We start from the raw sequence: 22590 nt of genomic DNA, 5'->3' as shown, positions 1-22590 counted from the left end.
CCTTGGTTCCCTAAGCCCTTTTTGAAAAATGTGACTTAGGTGCTTATGAAAATGTTGCTCTTAATACTCAGTTATCTGAAGACCTTTATGTGAAAAGTTGAGTGGCCCAGTCTCTTACTCTGCAATTTCTTTAGCACTTCTGTTAGTTACCTGGCAGGTCAATGGCATAGCTGTAGCCAAGTTGTTCTGCAGCTAGAAAGAGTTGAGCGTTGGTCACAGGAGGGAAGAAAGGGACCATGTTGAACATCCTGTTGTGCCCAATAGGGGCCAGCTCCAGAGGCCAAGCACTGGCAGAGGGGTTAAATTGTTTTATCCACTCATCAAAGATGGCATCCGTAAAAGAATGAAGGACCTGTCAATTCAATTATACACACACACATAAACACCTATCTGATTCCAACAGCTTCCAACATTTTGTACTTTTAAAAAAATCTCCAGGACAGGATCAGTTTGGAAGTAGGAAACAGCAGTAGATATGACAAATTAGGCATGCAGATGCTGGCGCACTGAAGAGTGCTGAACTCCCTAGAAGCTGGATTGGCCCCTTGTCATCTGCCCTTCACTTCGCTGCACTGCCTTAGGAGCCCAGCAAGGCCCAAGCTGTGACTCACCAAGTGTCACAATTCAGTCCCACAGGGGAAGGAAACTTGGCCATTCCTTCTCCTTGTGCACCTACTTTCCCCAAGGTGGTGGGTCAGCCATGTTGACCAGTGTACAGAGACAGCAAAGCCTTGGTTCTGCTGGCTCCCTCACCATGCCAGCCCACTCCGTACCCACCTGTGCTGGCTGTAGAGTAGCAACCTGGTGGCAACTGTTAGCGCCATATAATGTAACCTGCAATGCAAGTAGCCCATGCATTGAGTAGAGGATGTACATTCCCCTACATGGGCTCATAAAACAGTTTAAAATTGAGCCCTAATCTAAGACAAAGAATCAAGAGAAATGAGGGCCAGACTTTCCAGCCCATTGGCTCAGCCTTTCACTGGTAAGGGCAGGGAAGCTACGTTGGTCTAGTTTACATGCCACGGAACCAGTAAAAGGTGTTACCAAGATGTCAATTGAAGTAGAATGGACGCTGTTTTATTCTACTCAGGTGTGTTTCTTGCTACACTGCTCCCTCTGACCCTGGAAGTCTGCATTACACCAAACTGGACATTCTTAGGGTGCATCTGGAAGGTGTGATTCCCAGCTCACGCTGATGTATCCAAGCTAGCTCTGCATTTCAAAATGTATCCACAGTGGCACAGGTGGCGGCTCAGACTGGCCACTCCAAGTATAATCCCACCCGGCCCCCTGCGTACATAGTCAGGCAGATACCCTGAGCTGCCAGCTGTGTTGCGGAAGCCACGCTGCTACTTCTAGGCACTAGCTCAAGTAGTGCTAGCATGAATACGTCTCCACAAGCTGGGAATCGCACGCTCCAGCTCACATGTAGACGTACTTCTAGGCTTGCAGAGACGCATATTAAGTGGACCAAATTCCGAGGCGATGTGTAAAGGGTGGAGGGTGCCAGTTACACCTTGGTAAATGAATATAAGTTAAAAACCAAGTCTAGGAGAGTCTCTATGAAGTCTAAGTGGATGTAACATACACGTTTTAGGGGCCAGTGAGGGTGTCAATTACATCAACTTATTCTCTTTCTCAGCTTAAACTCGCTTCTGAATTTGGCCATAGGAGTCCTCACTCTTTTGGTTTTAGTCTTCAGGAAACAATCTTCCAATTAGCATTACTAACCCTCCCAGAACTCCCAAGCAGCAAAGACACAAAAACAAATTGGTCTGCATTTTTTAAAAAATTCTCTGGAAACAGAAGGTCCCGATGACCTGGAATCTCTGTATGTGGGCAAGAAGAAGATCTGGAAAGTGGTCTGTCAAATCGATAATGCCAAGTTCAAAACACTTCAGCTATGGTACAAAAGATTTAGGAGCTGCCAGAGAAGAAAAGTGTTTTCCAGTATTGTTTAATGTGAGCTATTTTCTCCACATTGCAATTTTTGAAATACATAATTTTCCATTTGCTTTTCCTGTTTTCCCTCCTCACTAATTTTCTCTCTGGGTGCTCATCACATTTGAAAATCAGGCCATTTATTTAGGTGCCTAAAAACCTTAAATCTAGGCACTCACTTTTGCAAAGCTTGGCCTAGGAATTTATGACTTTGGGTTAAAACGGGCTGAGCTCAGCTTTTCAAATGCAAGTATTTCTTCAGAAAGTAAGTTTTTGGTTAGCCACCAGAGGGAGCCCATACACTCCAAAGAAAGAGAGACTCAAAATGGACATATAGCAGGGAGGAAGAGGGGTTTAGGACAAAGTTTATAGAAACGTTTACAACATCCAGTCCTTTTCAACATAATGACAATTCTCATGTTCCTTAAGATGAGCTAGCTATAGAGAAGTATTTCATCTTTGGCTGTTCCGGCTGCTCAGATAGCAACAGTAGCAAGACTCTTGGGCTAGATTCACAAAAGGACTTAGGTATCCCAGAATTAGGCCTCACTGGAATTCACAAAGGCCTGACTCGGCTGCCCCCAAAGTCTGCAAGCACCCCTATTTTTGTAATTAAAGTTCCTTAAACACCATAGTTCTGGCTCTGAGCACATGTACTGCAATCCCACACTAGTGCATGCTTAAGCCCAAGGCCAATCGCTGGAGGGCAGGAAGGCCATTTGGCCTGGGCCTCAAGCTCAAAGGGGGCCTCAGATTTAGACACTTGTTAATTTTTTGGCATTTGATACGTTTGACAACTTGTTTTTATGTGCATCTCTATTGGACCAGAAAAGCATTTGTTAAATAAAAAAGTATTCAAATTACGTCTCACTCTTTTTTGGTGCCTTATTTTGTTTTCATGTGTGGTCATTTTTTATTTTTATTGTGGCTAAGGGCCTCAAAGCTGGAAGTGGCCCGGGCCTCTCTGGACCTCTGAGAAGGCCTGCCTAAGCCCCAGATGGTGCAGTAACCAGGGCAGATTAATTCATCCACCTATTTTGCCTGCAGAGCCCAATCAAGTAAGCATGCTTAGAGCTCACCTACTAGACCAGGGCCCTGTGGAAGAGGACACCTTCCCTCTTAACTTTTAGCCCAGTTGTTAGGGTATTAATCTGGGGTGTCCCCACTTCGCCTGAGGGGAACAGGGATTTGACCTCGCTTCTGCCTCCTCTCAGGAAGTGCTGTAACTACTGAGCGATGGGATATTCCGATGGGAATCTCCCTCAGCCTTCTCCTTTTGAAGCTGCTCTACTTTGGCTAAATCATGAAAGAGCAATGGGAGCAGGGGGCCTGGATCCTGGGTCTCCCAGGTGACTGTTATATCCAATTGGCAACAGAGACCTTCTCACACATGCTCGCTTGCTCTCACTTGCTGGCCCCATGATTCTTCCATTATTTATCCACAGTGGAACAGCTTCAATATTAGGACAGAAAGAGCAAGTGGGAGAACGACTCTGTACTCTGGTGATTAGCACATTCACCTGGGAGGCCCAGGTTCCAGCCCCCTGCTGTAGTAACTTTTTAAAATTAGTTATCCAAAGCGTCAACAGGAGAGACTTGAGAAGCCTCACATCAGAATATCCCACAGCCCAGTTTGTGCACTCACCTGTGAGGTAACAGATCCTTGTTGAAACACCTTCTCCCCTCACATGGAGAGGAGACTTTAACTGGGGGGAGGGGTGTCCCACATCCCAGGTGAGTACCCTCACCACTGGGTTGAAAGTTATGAGGGAGCTCTTGCTCCTCCTCCCACCCCTGCTTCTTGCTAAAATGGTGTAGTCGCCTAATGCCAAGCGAGGATTTGCAGCTGAGAATGCTAAGCAGAGAGAGCTGCCTTCCAGCACCCCAGACGTGGGCACCTATCTCAGAGAGGGCAGGGCTTAGCACACACCCCTTAGCACACATCCATCACCCAGTGGCTAGCTTACGTGAGAAGCCACCTAACATGCTGGCTGCTGTGAACCCCATTCGTTGTATAGGGAGCCTCGATGACAAACTCAGGCTTTGTGAATCTCAGTGATTTTCTAGGCACCTAAGTGTCACCACGCCTAAGTTTCTGTGTGAATCGAGTCTCTGATGAGAAGAGTGTAACCTTCTCTTACAGATGAAGATCTTGCTACATTTTTCCATGCTTGTGTCTTCTCAAGGTTAAACTATTGTACTGTGATCTATATGGGGCTACCCTTTATCATTCAAAACCTTAAACTAGTTCAGAATGCGATTCTCCACTCACTGAGCCATGCTTCATGCTGAGAGAATGTTGCACTAGTGCTTCTTTGCCATTGTCCGGTGATGTGTAAGATGTTGGGTTTGGTTTATAAAGCCCTAAGTGGTTTAGGACCAAAATGGGTGAGATGCAGTCTCTATCCCCTCTGCCACAGTTACAGTCAGCTCACAGGACTAGAAGGTTAGGGAATGGTAGCACATTTTCCAATAAGTTCTTTGATTCTGGAACTCATTCCTCTTGTTGGTCCAAAAGAACCTGCAAGCCTCATCTATTATCGTAGGCTTCTGTGGTGGGTTGGGTTAAGCAACATGGGGTGGGAAGGAGTTCATTGATTTTGTCACAGGCACCAATTTACTGAGTCACCAGGAGGCGCTCAACCCCTACTCCGCCCAGGCCTGGCCCCCACTCCACCCCTTCCTTCAATCCCCCACCCCTGCCCCCACCCCACCTCTTCCAGCCCCCTGCTCCTGCCCTTGCCCCTGCGTTCCCTTCCCTGCCTCTTCCTGCCCCGCTCTTCCCCTCCCCCTTAGCAACTCCTCCATGCCGCAGAACAGCTGAGCCACTGTGGACGGGAGCTGGGTGGGAGGGAGGAGGCTCTGACCCATGGCACTAACAATGGGTGCTGAGCAGTCGCTGCTCCAGCCCCAGAGTACCCAGGGAGTCGGCACCTATATATTTTAAATATCTGAATAAAGTGGTTAGAGGGTTGGGATGGTGCAACAATTTTAAAAACAACATTGAAGAAAAATATTTTTTGGACTGTGATAAGGCCCAAAAGGTTCTCGGTGCTTTCCAAACAGAGAGGAGCAAAATCTCTGCTGAAAAGAATATCCTTGCTGCTCTTTAGTCTTTACAATGTTACAAGCAGCATAAAGGTGCAGATAGCATCCATAGTAAGGTTCACCATTTTTGTACGAATATCCCTCATCACTATTTAAGTCATAAACCATATAAAATAGGATGGAGCCCCTCCTCCCCTCCCTTTTGCCTCTCCTCATGAATTTAAGATTCTGATCTCACAAGTGGATTGGAGAGGGCAGGTCCTTTTGCTCACATGAAGCTCCTCTGAGGTCACCCTGAGATTGCAGGATCAGGGTCTAACTCTTGTATATAAACCATTCTCTTCCACTCCCCTTACTGTGTACAACATACCACACCAAATTAAACTCCTTTCCATCCACCTGATAACAGACCATTTACACCATGCCACAGCACCCCTGGATTTGGTCCAGAGTTTTCCAGAATTGTGCTGTTCGTACTACAAAGCACCTGCTAGAAAAAGTTGTAGCTAAGTCCATTTCGGACAACTATCCAGTACCAAGACAGGGGGACAAATTCATTACTGGTGTAACTATTGTCTTCAATATCCACACTAGAAAACTTTGAGCCACAAACCACCTGATGAAAAGTAAGCCACTGTATAAAATAATGGTATCATGAAATAAAGATTTTTCCTGTTTCAATTTTTTTAAATTGTGTTTCTTTTATTTTAAAATACAGCTACCCAGCAAGCATCTCATTTCAGCTGGTACCTCAGCTGGCAATCACCACTCACTGCTGACCCTCGTTCATTAAAAATCTAAATGTGTTTTCAAAAAGAGGCTTAGGATTAAGATGTGAATGTCACTGAGGGATATAAAAACTCTGAAGGAAATAAATTGGAGAGCTACTACATGATCATTTGGGCTAATACCTACACACAATAATTATGACTTCATCTACCAAAGGCAGCCAGCTCTGGAAACATGTAATGTTATAAAGCTTTTCAGTTAATTTGGCAAGTAGCTGTGTGACGACCAAAATGTGTAACAGGCTCCGCTACTGAAATTACATTTGCTCACTGCTGTCTGCTTCATTTTTAGAGTTCTGTGTTGTACTGAAGTACCAGTAAAATTATATGATTTTTATCCCGCAGAACACTCCGAAAATGAGATGTAGCCCCTCAGCCTATCCCAGTGAGCTGAGTTTTAAATAAACAAATAAACTACTGACACAAAGCCAGGCTAAATCTGATTTCAGTGAAAGTTAGGTGTGTAACTACCTCTGAGGATCTGGGCTTCATATCCTAAAATATACAGTCCTACACTCAAAATCTCCTTCTGCTGAGATATTGGCAGGAATAAGATGAGCTAAATGTAAAATTAAAATTCAAGCTGTGTCAGACCAGCAGCTCTTCCACTTTGAATGGCTGCTGTTCTTCCCTAAAAGATGACTTAGCAGGCCTGCAGAAAAGGAGCTGGGGATAACAGTGGACAGAAGCTGGATATGAGTCAGCAGTGTGCCTTTGTTGCCAAGAAGGCCAAAGGCATATTTGGCTATATTAGTAGGAGCACTGCCAGCAGATCAAGGGAAGTGATTATTCCCCTCTATTCAGCACTGGTGAGGCCACACCTGGAATATTGTGTCCAGTTTTAGTCCCCACACTACAGAAAGGATGTAGACAAATTGGAGAGAGTCCAGCAGAGAACAACAAAAATGAGTAAGGGGGCTGGGGCACATGACTTACGAAGAGAGGCTGAGGGAACTGGCGTTATTTAGTCTGCAGAAGAGAAAAGTGAGGGGGAATTTGATAGCAGCCTTCAACTACCTGAAGGAATTTTCCAAAAAGGTTAGAGCTTGGCTGTTCTCAGTGGTGGCAGATGACAGAACAAGAAGCAATGGTCTCAAGTTGCAGTGGGGGAGGTCTCGGATATTAGGAAACACTATTTCACTAGGAGTGTGGTGAAGCACTGGAATGGGTTACCTAGGGAGGTGGTAGAATCTCCATCCTTAGAGGTTTTTAAGGCCTAGCTTGACAAAGCCCTGGCTGGGATGATTTAGTTGTGTTAGTCCTGCTTTGAGCAAGGGATTGGACTAGATGACCTCCTGAGGTCTCTTCCAACCCTAATCTTCTAGGATTCTATTACTTTGGATTGCACTAACTGTCTTGACAATTCCTCCTGCTTTATTTAACTACTAGTAGATGTGGCAATATAAAATACAAGAGGAGAAACTTTTATTTTGTATTTGAAGTAGTCATTTTTAGCCTTCACTTCTGTCCTCCAAATTCTTGGTGAGGAAACTGCCTTAGAGGTGTTGTGACAATTGGGCCTTCAAATCTACCCTAATTGTGAGTTCAGCTGTAAAAAGCGAGTATAAGCTCAAAAGATGTCACCATAACCTGTAACAACAAATGTTGATGGGACAAGATGCAAAAGTGTGACAGAAAGACTGGATTAGTCAAAACAAAATGAACTACTGATCTAATCAAGGGCGGTGTTAAGATCATGCTTAGCAAACAAGTAAAGTGTGGGACCAAAAATCAATGAACCAACATTGGTGTGTCATAAACTAGACCTAATTGGTGGACATAGTAATGAGGAGATGAGCTATTCTACCCACCATTCTCTTGATAGGTCCTGAAATAGACTTTAGGGAGAAAAATTAGCTATTGGAGCAAAGCTTCATCATCATGGCTGCCACCCCCACCATCTCTGGGGCACTTAGCCTTCATCCTCCTAATCCTCAGAGATGTCCAGGCCAGAGAGGGGGATCCAGATGACACTCCCACCTCTATGGCTCCAGCTGAATACCAAAATCATCTGGGATGAAACTGGATCAGACTTTAGCAACAGCAGCAACACAACATCTCTAGCCCATTTTAACTAACTTCTTCTCTTTTCCCCAAAAAGACTATTACCATCTTTGATATCATCTAACAGGCACGGGCGGGGTTTCCTTCTGAAAACTTACTCCAGCTAACAGTGCAAAGGAACAAGGGACATTGTTAAAATTAGAGTATCAGAGGGGTAGCCGTGTTAGTCTGGATCTGTAAATGCAGCAGAGTCCTGTGGCACCTTATAGACTAACAGATGTATTGGAGCATGAGCTTTCGTGGGTGAATACCCACTTCGTTGGATGCATGTCATCCAACGAAGTGGGTATTCACCTACGAAAGCTCATGCTCCAATATGTCTGTTAGTCTATAAGGTGCCACAGGACTCTTTGCTGCTTTTAAAATTAGAGGTTTACTCAATACTTAACATTTCAAAAGCTATCACTGTTTTTCCTTCTTTTCTGCATCTTTAATAAAAGGTTAGAAGGATTTTTAATGGTTTATTTGCCATGGGCCAAAGTATATTGGGATCTCTGTATGCCAAACCCCAGGCCTTGTTTAAGACTGTTTAATGTTGGACAGTGACTGGGTTATGAGAACACCATTGGCCCATATAGTCCACGTAAATTAACACAGCAGAGGCATATTCAGTTGCAATTACATTAGGAAATTGACATACCACAAAAATTGGATCATTGGCTGCAGCATGAGGGGAAGCACTGGTTCCATTCAGGAAAGCGTGAACCAAGTTATGCAGGCTCACGACTGGTGAGACAAAAGTTCCATCTGGTTTACCAAACCCTTCCAGTGCATTCCTGTGTGTGAGATAAGACAAGAGTTAAGTAACCTCTTATTGACCAGCACTACCTCCAAATATATGTATAAAAGGCTATCGTTGGGCTGAGCAAGTTATAGGAGTTGGGGCACAAACCTGAAGCTGAAATTAGAATTCCGGAAAAAAGGAGGATTATCAAACTCTTGAAGTGAAAGGCAGTTCTGGATATCTTCCATGGTTGGCAGCTGCTCACCAGACTTCCCTGGTGGGTTCCTCTGTAGAATCCCTTCATTAGTCCCATTACACAGTTTAACCAGACGGTTGTAATCATCCAAGCTTAGATTAAAATCAAAGTTGCATGGAACAATTAGAATACGATGTTGGAGGGGAGGGGGTTCACTCTGACAGAGTCAATAGACGCTGTACACTCAGTCCCCCATGAAAACCACTGGGATGGCTCACATCCCTGATGTTAAACATAAATGCAAGTGTTTGCAGGATCAGAACCTCAGATGGCTATAGAAGTTTTGTACCAGAAAAGCAAATGGTCATGTCGCTAATCTGAGCTGGAATCTAAGTCTGCTTGTAAATAAATCATCTTTGAACTGGCTCCAACTTTCACATTTTTGCCTTTAAAAATCTCATTAAGGAGATTGATATGGATGTTAGCAAGTGGGTGCCACATCTTTCAACAGGATAATGTGGCTAATTAAATGTCAGTGGTTCCACTAATTTACTGGCAACTCCTACACTTCCCCACCTCCTATGTGGCAGGGACGGAGGGAGTTATTGTAGCACAAGCCAGAGTCTTTACTGCTGCTGCCCCGCACTTTGCATTGGGAAGGAAATTAAGCACCACTTCTTCCTTTGTTCACTGTTCAGCCCAAGCTTGGGACAGTATTTGTGCTTGTTTCTCCCACACTGTACCCCAACTGGTGGCCCCATCAACAGGCCATTGGATATGGGAATATTCTTCTCCCATTGAAGTCAATGGCAAAACTCCCATTCATTTCAAATGCAACGGGATTCCATGTGTGTGGATACCTGCACCTTCACAAAGCCCCAAATACTTAACATAAAACTGCAGTGTACTCCAAGCAAGGGCAGGTGTCTGTCCACATGAAGTCAAATGCAGGATTGGGTCTTTTGCTAATATATGACAAAAGAATTGTCTATGTACATCAAAAATGAGAACTATATTACCAGCTGCCACATGGATGTGGTTAAGATTTAGAAGACAGTCTATGATATTGTATTCTTTGACAGATGTATGATCATGTAATTAAAGACCATATTATACACAGAGCAGTATTATGGTCACATGTTCAGCCTCCGCTTTCTCATTTCCTGTCATTTGAGGTTTCAGTGTATAGCTTTACCATTAAGTGTACATATGTTTTCGTATTTTGATTTTCTTGTTTTCTCCCCAAAAAGTTAAAAGGAAAATCCAGCGTTTTTAAGTTCCAGTAGATGAGCTTACAAGGCTCTCCCCTCTTGCAGAGTTCACAGACTTGCCCTGAGGAAGCTCTGTCTTCCACCTGCTATATGGCAGTTGAAGTTACAGCAGGGCTTCCATTATGGTTGATTTTCAGTTGCTTAGATACATCTGCAAATTTAATCGTTTGGGCTGAAATATCACAGCAGCCTGACTCTATAGACTGTAGTTACACTAGTGCAAACCCCTAATGCAGAAGTACTGCACTGTGCAAAGCGAGGGTTATGCTGATGCTGGTAATGCATTGATATAAGCCCTGCTTTGCGTGGGTGCAGCACGTAAACATCAGGGGGTTGCACCAGTGTAATTACATCTTTACACTGGCACAAATTTCCTTAAAGTAGACACGGTCTCACTTGCACCCTTGGCCCAGAGCAATGCAGTAAGGATGGTGGTGGGCTGTGAAAATGCAGGAATTGGCAGATGGGTAAACAGTTATTCGGTGTTCCAGACTTCACCCTTTTTAGGGGGAGAGAGAAGGAATATGAACAGCATTGCATCCTATTTTATCAGGCATGCTGTTATCCGCTAGCATCACGTGTTGTTTGTATATCTATTAGTGTGAGGAGTCCTGTAACACCTGGGATAGAAGAGGTGAAGAGACTTTAGGGTCAGAAGGGACCATTGTGATCATCTAGTCTGATCTCCTCCACATTGCAGGCCACGGAACTTGCAATAGACCCCTAACCTCTGGCTTAGTTACTGAAGTCCTAAAATCATGGTTTAAAGACTTCAAGTTACAGAGAATTCACCATTTACACTAGTTTAAACCTGCAAGTAACCTGTGCCCCATGGGAGATGTGAAGTGAAGCACAAGTCTCATATGACAGTTGCAAAGAATCCAGAAGATTCTATTTAATTTAAAATTAAAATGCATATTCACAGACTACTGAAATAAAAGAGTAAAAACTGCTCTCCTGTAACACTGGTGAAGGAAGAGTTTAGAAATTTCAGTATTCAAGTAAAAACCCCATACCATTCTTCATGTTACTGACAAGATGAGGGCAGCAGCTATATGAAAAAGCCAAGATTTTCAAAAAAATCAGTTCCTAAAGTTATGCTTTGGAGTAGATATTTAGGTACTCATATAAGTGGCCTGATTTCTAAAAATGCTGACCCAGGGGTGTCAGAAAAGGGCGTGCCAAGGGACCATAGCCCTTCCACTTTTTGCCATGGGCTTGGCTCCCTGCCCCTCTCTTCCCCCTAAAGCCTCGCTCCCCAGCCAGGCCGGAAGCTGAAGCCAGGCCTGGATAAGAGTGGTCTAGGGAGCCTAGGCAGCTGCGGGGAGCTGTGGATCGTCCATCTGCCTGGGGGGCGGGGGGGGGCTGAGATCAGTCCCCGGCCCATATCCCCACCCCTACCCTGCTGCCTAGGGTAGATGGAGGGTACACAGCTCCTCATACCTGTCCAGGTGACTCTTCAGCCTCCAAGACCCTGCCTCCTGGCCAGGCCAGAAGCCAGAGTCGGATAAGACCATGCAGGCAGCTGTGGGCAGGTGAAGGGCCCTGGCTTCCCAGTCTAGCTCCGGCTTCCAACTTAGCCATGGGGCAGGGCTTCATGGACCAGAGAAGGGGGATGGGGTAGGGCCACAGACAGGGTGGGGCCTCATGGCAACCGCACTTTTAGGGAGAATCTCTCACCACTGTGCTGAGCAGCTCCCAAGGCCTTCATGCCACTCCAAGCTTGGATGAAAAGTGCTACACAACTATTATATTTTGCTGTCTAACTCAATGTCCACTTGTACATCTTAAGGTCCCAATCCTGCATGTGAATCCACAGTCGAGTCGCTGCACTCACACAAATCCCCATTGACTCCAAATAGGAAATGCCTAACTATAGTCATTTGCAAGATCACAGCCTTATTTTGCGAAAAACAGTTCAATCTCATTTTTAAAAAACTATTTCTAAATCTGAGGTGACATTCTGGCCGCATTGAAGTTAATGCAAAAATTCCCATTGATTGCAATAGGGCTAGAATCTCATGTCTGGTATTTCCTGTCCAATTGAAGAGGCACAGATTTTTCAGTCTAATATGAGCTCACTATTAAACACACAGACAAATTCCCATTGACAGAATTTTCAAGAGCTCTTGGTTGTGAGCTAGCATACTAGTACTGCACCTCTAAAAAGTTAGTCTCTAGTATGGCAAACACTTCTAATACCTTAGCCAGTCTTAAAATTACTGTCTTTAAGTAAAGTCCTGTATCAAATTAAAAAAAAAAACAGTATAAAAATGCAGACTATATATGAGGAAATCTTGAATGACGCCCACCTTTAGCCTATCCACTAAGTTTCACAATTTTTACAAGGAAATCTAGGTTCTTTTTCTTGCAGTTCGTGCAAGCTGAAAGAGCAGTTCATGCTGTTAGTGGCTAACGAAAACAAGTGTTAGTTAGAATGCTGGTTTCCCCTACGCATTCTATTACCTATTGCACACTATTGCCCAGCGTGAGAACCTTGATTTCTGACTTATTAGGCTTGGATCTTCTGGCCTTGATGCTCCAAAAAGCTGATCTGTACACACATCGCACTCGTTTCTACCTGTGGCAAAATTCCAATAGGGCAATGCAAAGGATTCATTGCCAATCAGTCTCTATAATGAAAAGAAACTTATTAGCAAAGAAATCATTCTTTAAAAAGAGAAAGAGAGAGAGGTTACTTATGCCTGGCTTATCTATATTTTAATATTTGAAACCACGCTGCAGTTTTTTCAGAATACTGTTTCAATTTCCTTCAGACTATTAGGTCACTGATTCAAATCGGTACCTTAACTAAACACTGTACCATCTGATGGCCTCGTATGTTAAGTGGTTCCTTGTTCTGATGCCTACTGAAAGTGCTGATGGCCCAAAAAGTCATGATTCTGACATTCTTGGGAGTCAGCAAAGAGACCAAGGGCACAGAGTGGCCCAGCGTGATGACAGAAATAACCTGAATAAATGTAGAGGCTGAACCACCTTCTGATGAACTGTGAGGCATGCTGGCTATGTAACAAAATTACATTGCACCTGCTTTTGTAATGCCTGTTCTTTTCTTTTTAAAGTGGGTGTGGGGACAGGGGATAGAAGACTGGAGTCTTCAAACCAATCAGCACCTCTTGAGTGCTAAATTCACTTTTAAAACAGGGTTAGTGAGCGACCATTCCTGAAATTTCATTGTCTAGGGAATGTAGCCCAGACATTCAATTATGCCAGGGAACTCAGTGTTGACATAATAGAGATTCAAAGTAATATGGGAAAATCACAATAGTAAGAGTCATGCAAGCATCTTTGAATGTGCCAAGATAGAACATCTTGCTAACCTGGAGATCTCTTTCCAGCAGCAGCAAATGGTACCTATGCCAAGTAACAAAGGCAGGTCCTTGGTGGGAGAAATCTATAGCTGTGAATGGGCGGCCAGGTCCTACAAAAAGGAAGGCACAGTAAGAACTACAGCATCCAATTAATGTTAAATAGACAAAGAGTACTTTACATAGCCAGTTTTATGAGTTTAAAGCTCCATTAAATGGAGTTCATGCTAGAATGGTATCCATCAAGAAATATAAACATTTTTAAAGGGTTGGTGGGAATTTAAAATTTTGAAATTGATTAAAATGTTCACCAAAATGTCACATTCCAAAAAAGGGAGGCAGTTAGACAACACTTTGCACATTTTCCCCATGTTTGACCAGCTATAATTTGAAAGGAATTCCTTCATTAATCTTCATTGTGTCATAAATCATAGTTATTGTCTCGTATGTACAACATGGTATCACTATGTTATTCAATGGTAACATAGTGCAGCTTCCTGCAGCTCCCATTTGCCGGGAATGGTGAACCGTAGCTACTGGGAGCTGCCGGTGGCTGTGCAAATGTAAACAAACTGCCTGGCGGCCTGCCAGAGGATTACCCTGATGGGCCACATGCAGCCCATGGGCTGCAGGTTGCCCACCACAGGCCTAGAGCCTCCAAAATGTTTAGATGCCTAACTCCCACTGAAATTGATTAAGCCAATGGGAGTTAGATGCCAAAATACCTAGGAGGATCTCAAACTAACAGACTTACACAAGGTCACACAGGAAATCTATGGCAGAGCAAGGACTTGAATTCAGATATCAGACTAGGGGCTTGTCTACAGGGCCGGCTTTAGGCCGATTCGACCGATTCTGGGGAATTGGGCCCCGCGCCTAAGAGGGCCCCGCACCTTAGGCACCTTTTAATTTTTTTTTTAAACTTACCCCGGTCCCCGGCTGTGGTCTGCTCCGGGGTCTTCCATGGTCCCGCTCCTTTGAGCGAAGCGCCTGCGGCAGCGCGGCGCAGCCCCGCTCTCCCAGCTAGAGCTCCAGCTGGGGCGGCGGCGCTTGCCACGCTCCGGCCAGGGCTCCAGCCGGGGAGAGCGGGGCAGCGGCGCTTTGCCGCGCTCCGGCCGGGAGAGCAAGGCCGCGGGGCTTGCCACGCTCCAGCCGGAGTGCGGCAATCCTGGCGGCTCCGGCTGGAACGTGGCAAGCCCCGCGACCCCGGCTGGAGCTCTGGGCCCTTTAAATAGCTCCCAGAGCCCTGGGGCAGTAAGGGGCTCCGGGGGCTATTTAAAGGGCCCAGGGCTCGAGCTGCCTTTGCCATCCCGGTCCTTTAAATAGCCGCAAGAGCCCCGCCTCCCCCATGCATTCCCCAGCGCTCCCGCGGCTATTTAAAAGGTCTGGGGCGGGGTAGAAGGGAGTTTGAGGGCTACTTAAAGGGCTGGGGTTCCAGCTGCCTCTGCTGCACCCCCTGACCTGCCCACACCAGTCCAGCCCCCCCCCGCCTGCAGCCAGCTCTGCACCCCGTGCCCACAGCCAGCCCCTGCCAAACCCCGTCCTGTCTCCAGCCAACCCCTGCCCCACACCCCTGCAGCCCTGCCCAAAGCCAGCCAGCCCCACACACACTGCTGCCCACACCAGCCCTGCACACCCTGGTCAGCCCGCACCCTCTGCCCTGTCTCCAGTCAACCCCTGCTGCACCCCACTGCCTGAAGCCGGCCAGTTCCACACTCCGCTGTCTCCAGACCTGCAAACCCCTGCTGCACCCCCCTGCGGCCCTGCCTGAAGCCAGCCCGCCCCACACCCCCTGTCTCCAACCAGCCCCACACCCCTTGCTCTGCCTGCAGCCAGATCCTACCTCCAGTCAGCCTCTGTCCTGCCTCCAGCCAGCCCCATGTCCACTGCTGCCCTGCAGTTTCCAGGGCAGTAACCCTGCACACCTGCTTCAATGAGGGGGGCAGGGAGCAGCTGGGACCAACACATGTGCACACCCCCAGGGAGTGGCGGGGACCCACACATGTGAAATGGCGGTCATTAATAGCCAATCAACAGCATATATGATGCAATGTATATAATATATAATTTTATTATTCATATAGTTATGGAAAGTAAATAATACATGAAAGAAATGAAAGGTTTTTTTTTCCACTTTTTTTTTTTAAGTCATCCCTGCCAGGGCCCCGCCGAAAATGTTCGAATTGGGCCCCGCACTTCCTAAAGCCGGCCCTGCTTGTCTACACTGGTAAGTTTTTTTCAATGAAACTAATGTCGCCAAGGAAAAATTGATGAAAACAAAGTCGCCAAAGCGTGTCTACATTTGCTCCCTGTGTCAACAGATCATGTCCATATTTGGGGCACCTTTGTCACCAGTGAGAGCAATGGACTGTGAGTGTGTATCCTATAGTGCCTGGCAACACCATCCAGTGCTAGGTGTTGTGGGAATGCGGAAATGGAGAGCTGCACATCCCAGGATGTGCAAAATGTACCGTCATGCACCGCTTGTGTCCCACCCCTTCAAAGGTCTCTGGTTTCCTTTTGGGGCCCAAGATCCGTGCAACACAATGCTTTAGAAGCCTGTTCCCGAGAATGAATTGATTGCTATACGCTTTTGTAGAACACAGAATAAAAACCTGTACCGTTAAATACCTTAGACTTTATTTATTGTTAAAAAGGATAAAACCTCACAACTGTGTGTAGCTCCAGCTATCACTGTGCAAGCTGTGAGAGGGGGTGGAGTGATAGGGAAACTCAGGAGTGCTGTGAGGTGAAAAGGAATGTGTGGGCATAGAGGGGGGTGGGGTTGGCAAAGAATTGTGCATCTGCTGCAGTGGCGTTCGAAATCGGATCTGCTCAGTCGCAGCTGTATCAAGGACTTGAGCATCTCTGTCTGATCCTCCATAACTTTTATCATCCGCTCTGTTGCTTGCCTAGCAAAAGCAGCATTCTCTTTTCTGTCCTGCCTTTCGGCTTCCCGGCACTCTTTCCGTTCCCTGGTCTGTCTCTCATCGCATTGCAGCACCTTGCAGAACATGTCTTCTTTGCTGAACCAAGGTTTTTTTCTTATTTGCCACAGCCAGTCCACATGGGTGCATGATGTGTTCTTCAAGGCCTATGCTGAACAGAAGTGGGATTGTTACATTCCAGCAAACGATTGAAACATTTTAGTAAAAAGGGCATTTTGCTAGTAGAAATCATTTTCTCTCTGAGATTCTAAGCAGGCACACAGCTCCGTGAGCACCCCAATAATGGTGAGTTTCGGGAGTGGGGGGAAGGCAGTTGTCCGTATGGACAAAAGGTCACGACTTGCAGGGCAGCTTTGCAGGGAACTCATACTAAAATTATCCCACACGTTTTCAGAGGTGGCCAACTTGCTGGCTGACATCTTGCTGATGTGGGGGACCAGAGAAACCAAGACTCAGTTGCTGAAAACTTGCAGGTTTCACCCCGGTCTATGTGCAGCTCAGCTATGTGCTGTTTTGGTCCCAGATCCAGTGATTGTTAAATGGCACAGTACAGTTTCCTACAATGGGGGAACTAACAAGGCTGCAATCACTTGGAATCCGCAGCAGAGGATTAACAAGTACCTCTTGGAAACTTTCCAGAGCCTCTCTCTGGAGGATTCCCTGCAGGTCTCGATGTCCATCGGCACCCTGCTTGGCCATGCAGATTAGCTACACAGGGCAATGTCCAGTTCACAGACAACACTACCTGACTTCCACTTTTTGATTCTCTACACAAGCCACAGCAACTTACCCAGAGTAGCATCTGCTTCCTGTTCCCCACTGAGCACTTCTGGAGTGGAGAAAAGTTCCTGGCTGCCTGACCCACCAGGCGAGCCCACTGGGAGCACCATATCTTTTCTAGCTCAACTTCTTCATCCACAATTTCAGCCTCCATGTTACCCCTTCTTTCTGCTGCATGTGAAGTATCCACGGGGCAATAGCAGGAAGATAGTGTTGATTACTGATTACTCTTGCCCCTCGCTCCACCGATATGGTCACAAGGTGCCCGTTATCTACTGGGTAATGAGCGTTGGGATAGGGCGGAGGTTCGATCACTGGATGCCCTCGGGAGGGGTGACAAGTGCCCCGAAGGTAGCAATGGGGATTACGCAAACAATCAGTCGTGGGGTTAAAAATTGAGGGTTTATTGAATGGGTCACAGGTGAGGATAAGGAACAACTCAATACTAGTTACAACTTGGGCTTACAATATAATACCAGAACAAATAATAAAAATACTGCAATTACAAACAGAAGCTGACCCTGGTACCTCTCTAGGTCCCAGTAGTTATTCAGGTCCTTCCAAGGGTTAGTAAGGGTGCTGTTGGTGCTATTATTAAGCATAAATGCAATTACTCATCTAAATAAAAGCAAAATGCAATAAGACAACTAAAGCTTGCCGTGAGACTCCGGCTTACAACACGATACAGACTCAGTTAGCTAGCAAAAATAGCAAAATTAGCACCTAGGCATACTCACACACACAAACCACGAAAGTTTCATCATCACCGGCAATCGGGTAGGCTCCTTAAAACACGCGGCCGAGGGAGACCTCGAGTTGATCAGGCTCGGTTACGAGGTCCAGCTTTTTTCGTTTTCTCCCTGTCCACTGCTGCACGGTGGGCAATTTATAAGGGTAATGATGTGTTCAATTTTTTGGCCAGGTTTCTCCTAATTAGGAGACTTGCAGGTGCCTCGTTACCACCCTCGGGGGGGGGGGGGTTCCTGGAAATGGCTGACCACAAAATTTGCCTAGCCCCAACGGTTACTTTCGGAAATGTTTCTCGCTTGAAAATACATGCATGCTCGTTTCCTGAACATGGAGGCCAGGGCAAAAGCTGCTTAAAGCTGCAACACTAACACAGGCACAAACATGGCCCCGTGCCCTGGGCTCCATGTGAACGTTATGCCTATACCTCAGATTCCTCGTCCGACTCACCGTCCCCTTCTACAAGAGGGCGTGTGTCGGGGGAAGAGGCAATGTAGGCCAACCCGATAACACGATGGACGCAGGCTTTTAAGCAGGCACAGCCAAGGCAGAGCAGGATACACCCGACCAGGAGGGAGATAAGGAGAGATTGGAAATAAGCCTTGTAGGCTCCGAGACCCAACCAATCGAGCCAGGACCAAAATCGGAAGGTCTCCCTGGACTCACGCACGGCAGTTCCTAAAGCCCTGAGGTTATTAATTACTTCCGTTAAATTTCCAGATACAGAAGAAACAGATACACAATACTTATCCTTAAACTGTGGGTACATGGATATGAGGGTCTCACAAAAATCCCGTGATTGCAACAGAAATTGTATCATTAATCGGTTCTGAAAAGAATAATCTGATAATTCCGTTAGCTGCTGATTAACTAAATTAAAACCTTTTGCAGTGGTATTTGCCAGCGTTTCAATAGCCAGTGATTGGAATAATACTTGCTCACGTAATAACATATATCCAACGGGGTTAAACGAAACCACTGAAGACACTACAGAGGACAGCGCACCCTTTGCCTTCTCCCACCAACCCCAGGAACGTCGAACCCGTCCGGCTGAGTTGGGATGCCAGGTCTTAACATAAATACCACCCCCTTTTATCAGGATAGAGCCAATGGTACATATACCTCTAGGGTTAGGGGGGAGCGCCGTATAGGCTGCCTCGCCACACAGCCAAAAGTGACCGGGTCTGGGGGACCAAGGGGAAAAGGCAGAGTTCTGGCATGCCGAGCCTCCCTTAAAAACTAACTTCTTAATGTGGCTGTGGGACAGATATGTGTGTTTAAGGGGCTGATAGAATTTTTTGCTGCTATAAGTGATGCCGCCGGACCCAATTTTCCGGCCGCGGCTACCGCATAAAACGGGGGGTGGGGATGTACGATTGAAAATAGGGCTTCTGGCCGTCTCATTTCCGTCTACAAGCTGCCACTGGGAACAATTGGGCTAGGCCCCAACCCAAATGGTTTCTGTTCGATTATTTCCCAAAAAGGCCCAACAGTGGGATGCCATGGGCCTTTCCCCAGGTGACAAGGGGAGTGGGCCCATACGACGTACCCTAGTTTCATTAAAAATAGAAAAAACAAGGGGGGAAATGGGGTCGAAAAGATAGTTTGTGCAACCTGTCCATTGTATGGTGGGGAGCCACTGAGCAAAGGGGGAAGAGCAATTAAGGGGACCATTAATGCTACTAAAATTAAACACTAAAGGCAATAAATCAAACAAAGGCCTATTTACAGACAGCCTATTGGAACATGCAAGGCAGTTATCAGGGGTCAGTGAGGATAAGTCGATGTTTCCTTCCAGGGCTTCCTGGATCCAATAGGCTGCGAACATAAGCTGATGGGTATTTTCGCCCACAGGATATGGATGTCTTAGGTTCAGCAAATCTGGGCCCTCCTGGTTGTCGTCCCGGCTTCCTGCCACTATGGCGAGCTGCAAGACAAAGCAGAAGGTGGCCTTATTGGCCCCCGTTAGTTCGCTCCTGATTCAGAACGTTTGCTTATCCAGTTACCGTGGACCAAGGTGTGGTTGCCCTGGACATCCACAACCGTATAGGTATTGGGATATTTACCTGCAGTTACAATTTGTGCAGCGTAGGGTTCTCGGTGACCTGAGGCCTGTGGCTCAGCCACCCAGACAAGTTGGTCAGGGTGATATACGGGAGTCCAAGGGCCTCTAGGCCTGGGGCTGATTTCAGGCCAACGAGAATAGTTTGCATTGAGGGAGATAAGAACCTGTGGTAATAGCGCACTCCAACCCTTATAGTCAACTTTGGGATTGACTGAACGTATCATGGTTTTCAGAACCCCGATTTTCCGCTCTACAACGCCATTACTTTCGGGGTGATATTTTAAGTGAATATGGAGGGAAGCCCCCCATCCCAACACCAATGCTTCGAAATGCTTGCTGGTAAAAGGGGGTCCCCCATCTGCTTGAACTTTGGAGGGCACACCCCATGCTGCGGCCACCTGTTGCAGCACCCCAGCCACAGCCGCAGCCATGGTGGTATTCAGGGGGATGCAGTGGGTTTGACGGGAGCCCAAATCCACCACTACGAGAGCCTTTGGGTGGCGACGGGCTCCGGGTAGGGGTCCCATTAAATCTATTTGCCACACCGCGCCGGGAGGAAAGTACTCTGCAGCGTACGCCCACCGCTCGTAACGCGGGCGGTTTTGGGACTTGATTTGTGCACACTTAAGGCAGGACTGCACTATTCTTTCGCAGTCCTGCTGCCGTACCTCGGGTTTTCCCTGAGCACCTAGGGCTAACTGATTGTATAGGCGGCCGCTAGGCAAATGCCCCCAATCCTCATGAAGCCATCGGAGGAATGGATCGGTTTTGAGCTGGAGCTGTTGCCCCAGGCACACTTGGGGCGCTTGAATTTCCCTTATTTTTTGATCCAATTTGGAGTGGAGGGGGTTAGAATCAGGACGATGTGACGGGCAATGAGTTATAAACCAGGGCCGGGAGAACTTACGTACAAGGTTGAAAATAGTGTCCCACAGGGGCGTAAATGCTGTGGGGTTAGCCTCTCCCGTGAGAATGCTGAGACAAAATTGTGAGTCTATGCCCAACACGACTTGAATAGAAACGGAATGGGCCTGGGTAACGTGCTGGGCAGCGAGAAGGACCCCATGGACTTCGCTATGCTGGGCCGATGAACCCGGGGGAAGGAGATCAACCTGGAAGTGGTCGCATTTAGCACAGAGGACTTCTGCCCGGGGGGTCGGGGAAGTGCCCCCGTCGGACACAATCCAGGGGTCATATTTTGTTTCTATACACAAGGGTTCCGAGGCTGCTGGGAATCGGACATCGTTTGGCAGCGATTTAAGCGTCCATTCCCGCCACGTGATTTCCCCCAAATAACACAGCTGTTGCCAAGTTAGGCTGGTCCCGTGAAAACTGGGGGGGGGGCAGCCGCGTGAGCCAAGGAATGAGGTGTACCTCTGGGCCGATCAGGGTTCCTTTACTAGATAGCGGAGCCCAAATGCGTGCCTCGCCTGCGGCTAGCAACATAAGTCCTATGGGTCCATATCGATACTGAGGGCCCTTGAGCCGTCGGACCCAGTTATAGACCGGTTGCCCGTCTTGTGATACTGAGTACCCATAGTGATGTTGTGTAAAGAAAAGGGTAATGGTAAAAGGTGAGTCCCTTTTATATCGCGCTAGCCGTGGGTTAGAGGCAAACCAGGCGGCTATTCGTTCCAGGCTTTTTTGGGCCTCAGGACTCCATATTTCCCGTTTCCGTTTGGACGAGAGGGGTTCCTGGATCGTCTCCAGGTCTACAAGGTGTTTATCTGGGATGAAGTGTTGGTGATAATTAATTAGGCCTAAAAGTCTCTGTAGTTGCTTTTTATTCTCGGGCTGGTCTTTTACCCAAGGGTCTAGAATTCCCGAGGTGGGTTGGCCACAGTTGTAGGGGTCATAATGTTGGCCTAAGAAGGAAAAGCTTTGAGAGGGCACGAGGTGGCTTTTTGTCTCATTAATTCGTCACCCATTGGCCTTTAGTTCGGCTACCACGGTGTTAGTTACGTGTTGGACTATGTGTTCGTTGGGCCCAATTATGATTATGTCGTCCACATAGGCTAAAATGGTGGTGCCCCCAGTGGCTTCTATCCCTTTTAAGGTTTTTGCAAGAGCGGACGTGGCCAAGGCGGGGGAATTACAGAACCCTTGAGGGCAAACCTTCCACTGGTACTGTGCACCCTGGAACGCGAAGTTTAGGATTTGGGGTTTGTCCTCTAACGGGATTTGATAGAACATATCCTTTAAATCCAGGGTGCAGGCCCACCTCCCACTGGCATCGCTTAGCTGCTGCCGTATTTCTGGAATGGTGGCCGGGCCCGCAAATGGAAGGTGTCGGACTCGACTGTTTGCTTGTCTATAGTCGATGACCAATCAAAATTCAGAGGGGTTGCCGGGCTTGGGGATACCCCAGCCGGGTGATAGATAGTTTGACGCGGTTGCCTGTGCTATCTGTCCCTCCTTTAATAATTGGTTGAGCAGTTGCTTAATGAGGGGGATGCCTTCAGGCTTCGTGGGAATAGGGGAAAATTTCCATGAACTGTTATTAACAAGCTCGGGGCTATAAGGGGGGGGGCATCGGGCGACAGGGTGACAGGCAGGGCCTGACAGACCTGTTTTTGTAATCGTAGTCATTTTATATCCCCAACCCCCAGCAAATTTGTTCCTCCCAACAAAGCCTTAACTTTCCGTTTATACCCTTTGTGAATCAGAGTAAAGCAGACTACGGGTT

General features: G+C 46.9%; 1 protein-coding gene across 1 annotated transcript in view; it reads right to left on the bottom strand.

Annotated features, from left to right (window-relative positions):
• DCT (dopachrome tautomerase) overlaps nt 1–22590 on the bottom strand; it is a 38106-nt gene that overhangs the window by 1467 nt on the left and 14049 nt on the right. Inside the window, exons 3-7 of the mRNA XM_050937619.1 lie at nt 13377–13477; nt 12502–12668; nt 8737–8916; nt 8485–8620; nt 151–352 (exon numbers count right to left, since the gene is read on the bottom strand). Of these exons, the coding sequence (XP_050793576.1) occupies nt 151–352; nt 8485–8620; nt 8737–8916; nt 12502–12668; nt 13377–13477 (786 nt within the window). The remainder of the gene's footprint in view (nt 1–150; nt 353–8484; nt 8621–8736; nt 8917–12501; nt 12669–13376; nt 13478–22590) is intronic.

Source organism: Gopherus flavomarginatus, chromosome 1, assembly GCF_025201925.1.
Source record: "Gopherus flavomarginatus isolate rGopFla2 chromosome 1, rGopFla2.mat.asm, whole genome shotgun sequence".
In the NCBI taxonomy this organism is placed as follows: Eukaryota; Metazoa; Chordata; order Testudines; family Testudinidae; genus Gopherus; species Gopherus flavomarginatus.
Note: the sequence above shows the minus strand (reverse complement) of the source record. Positions and strands in the feature narration are given on the sequence as shown.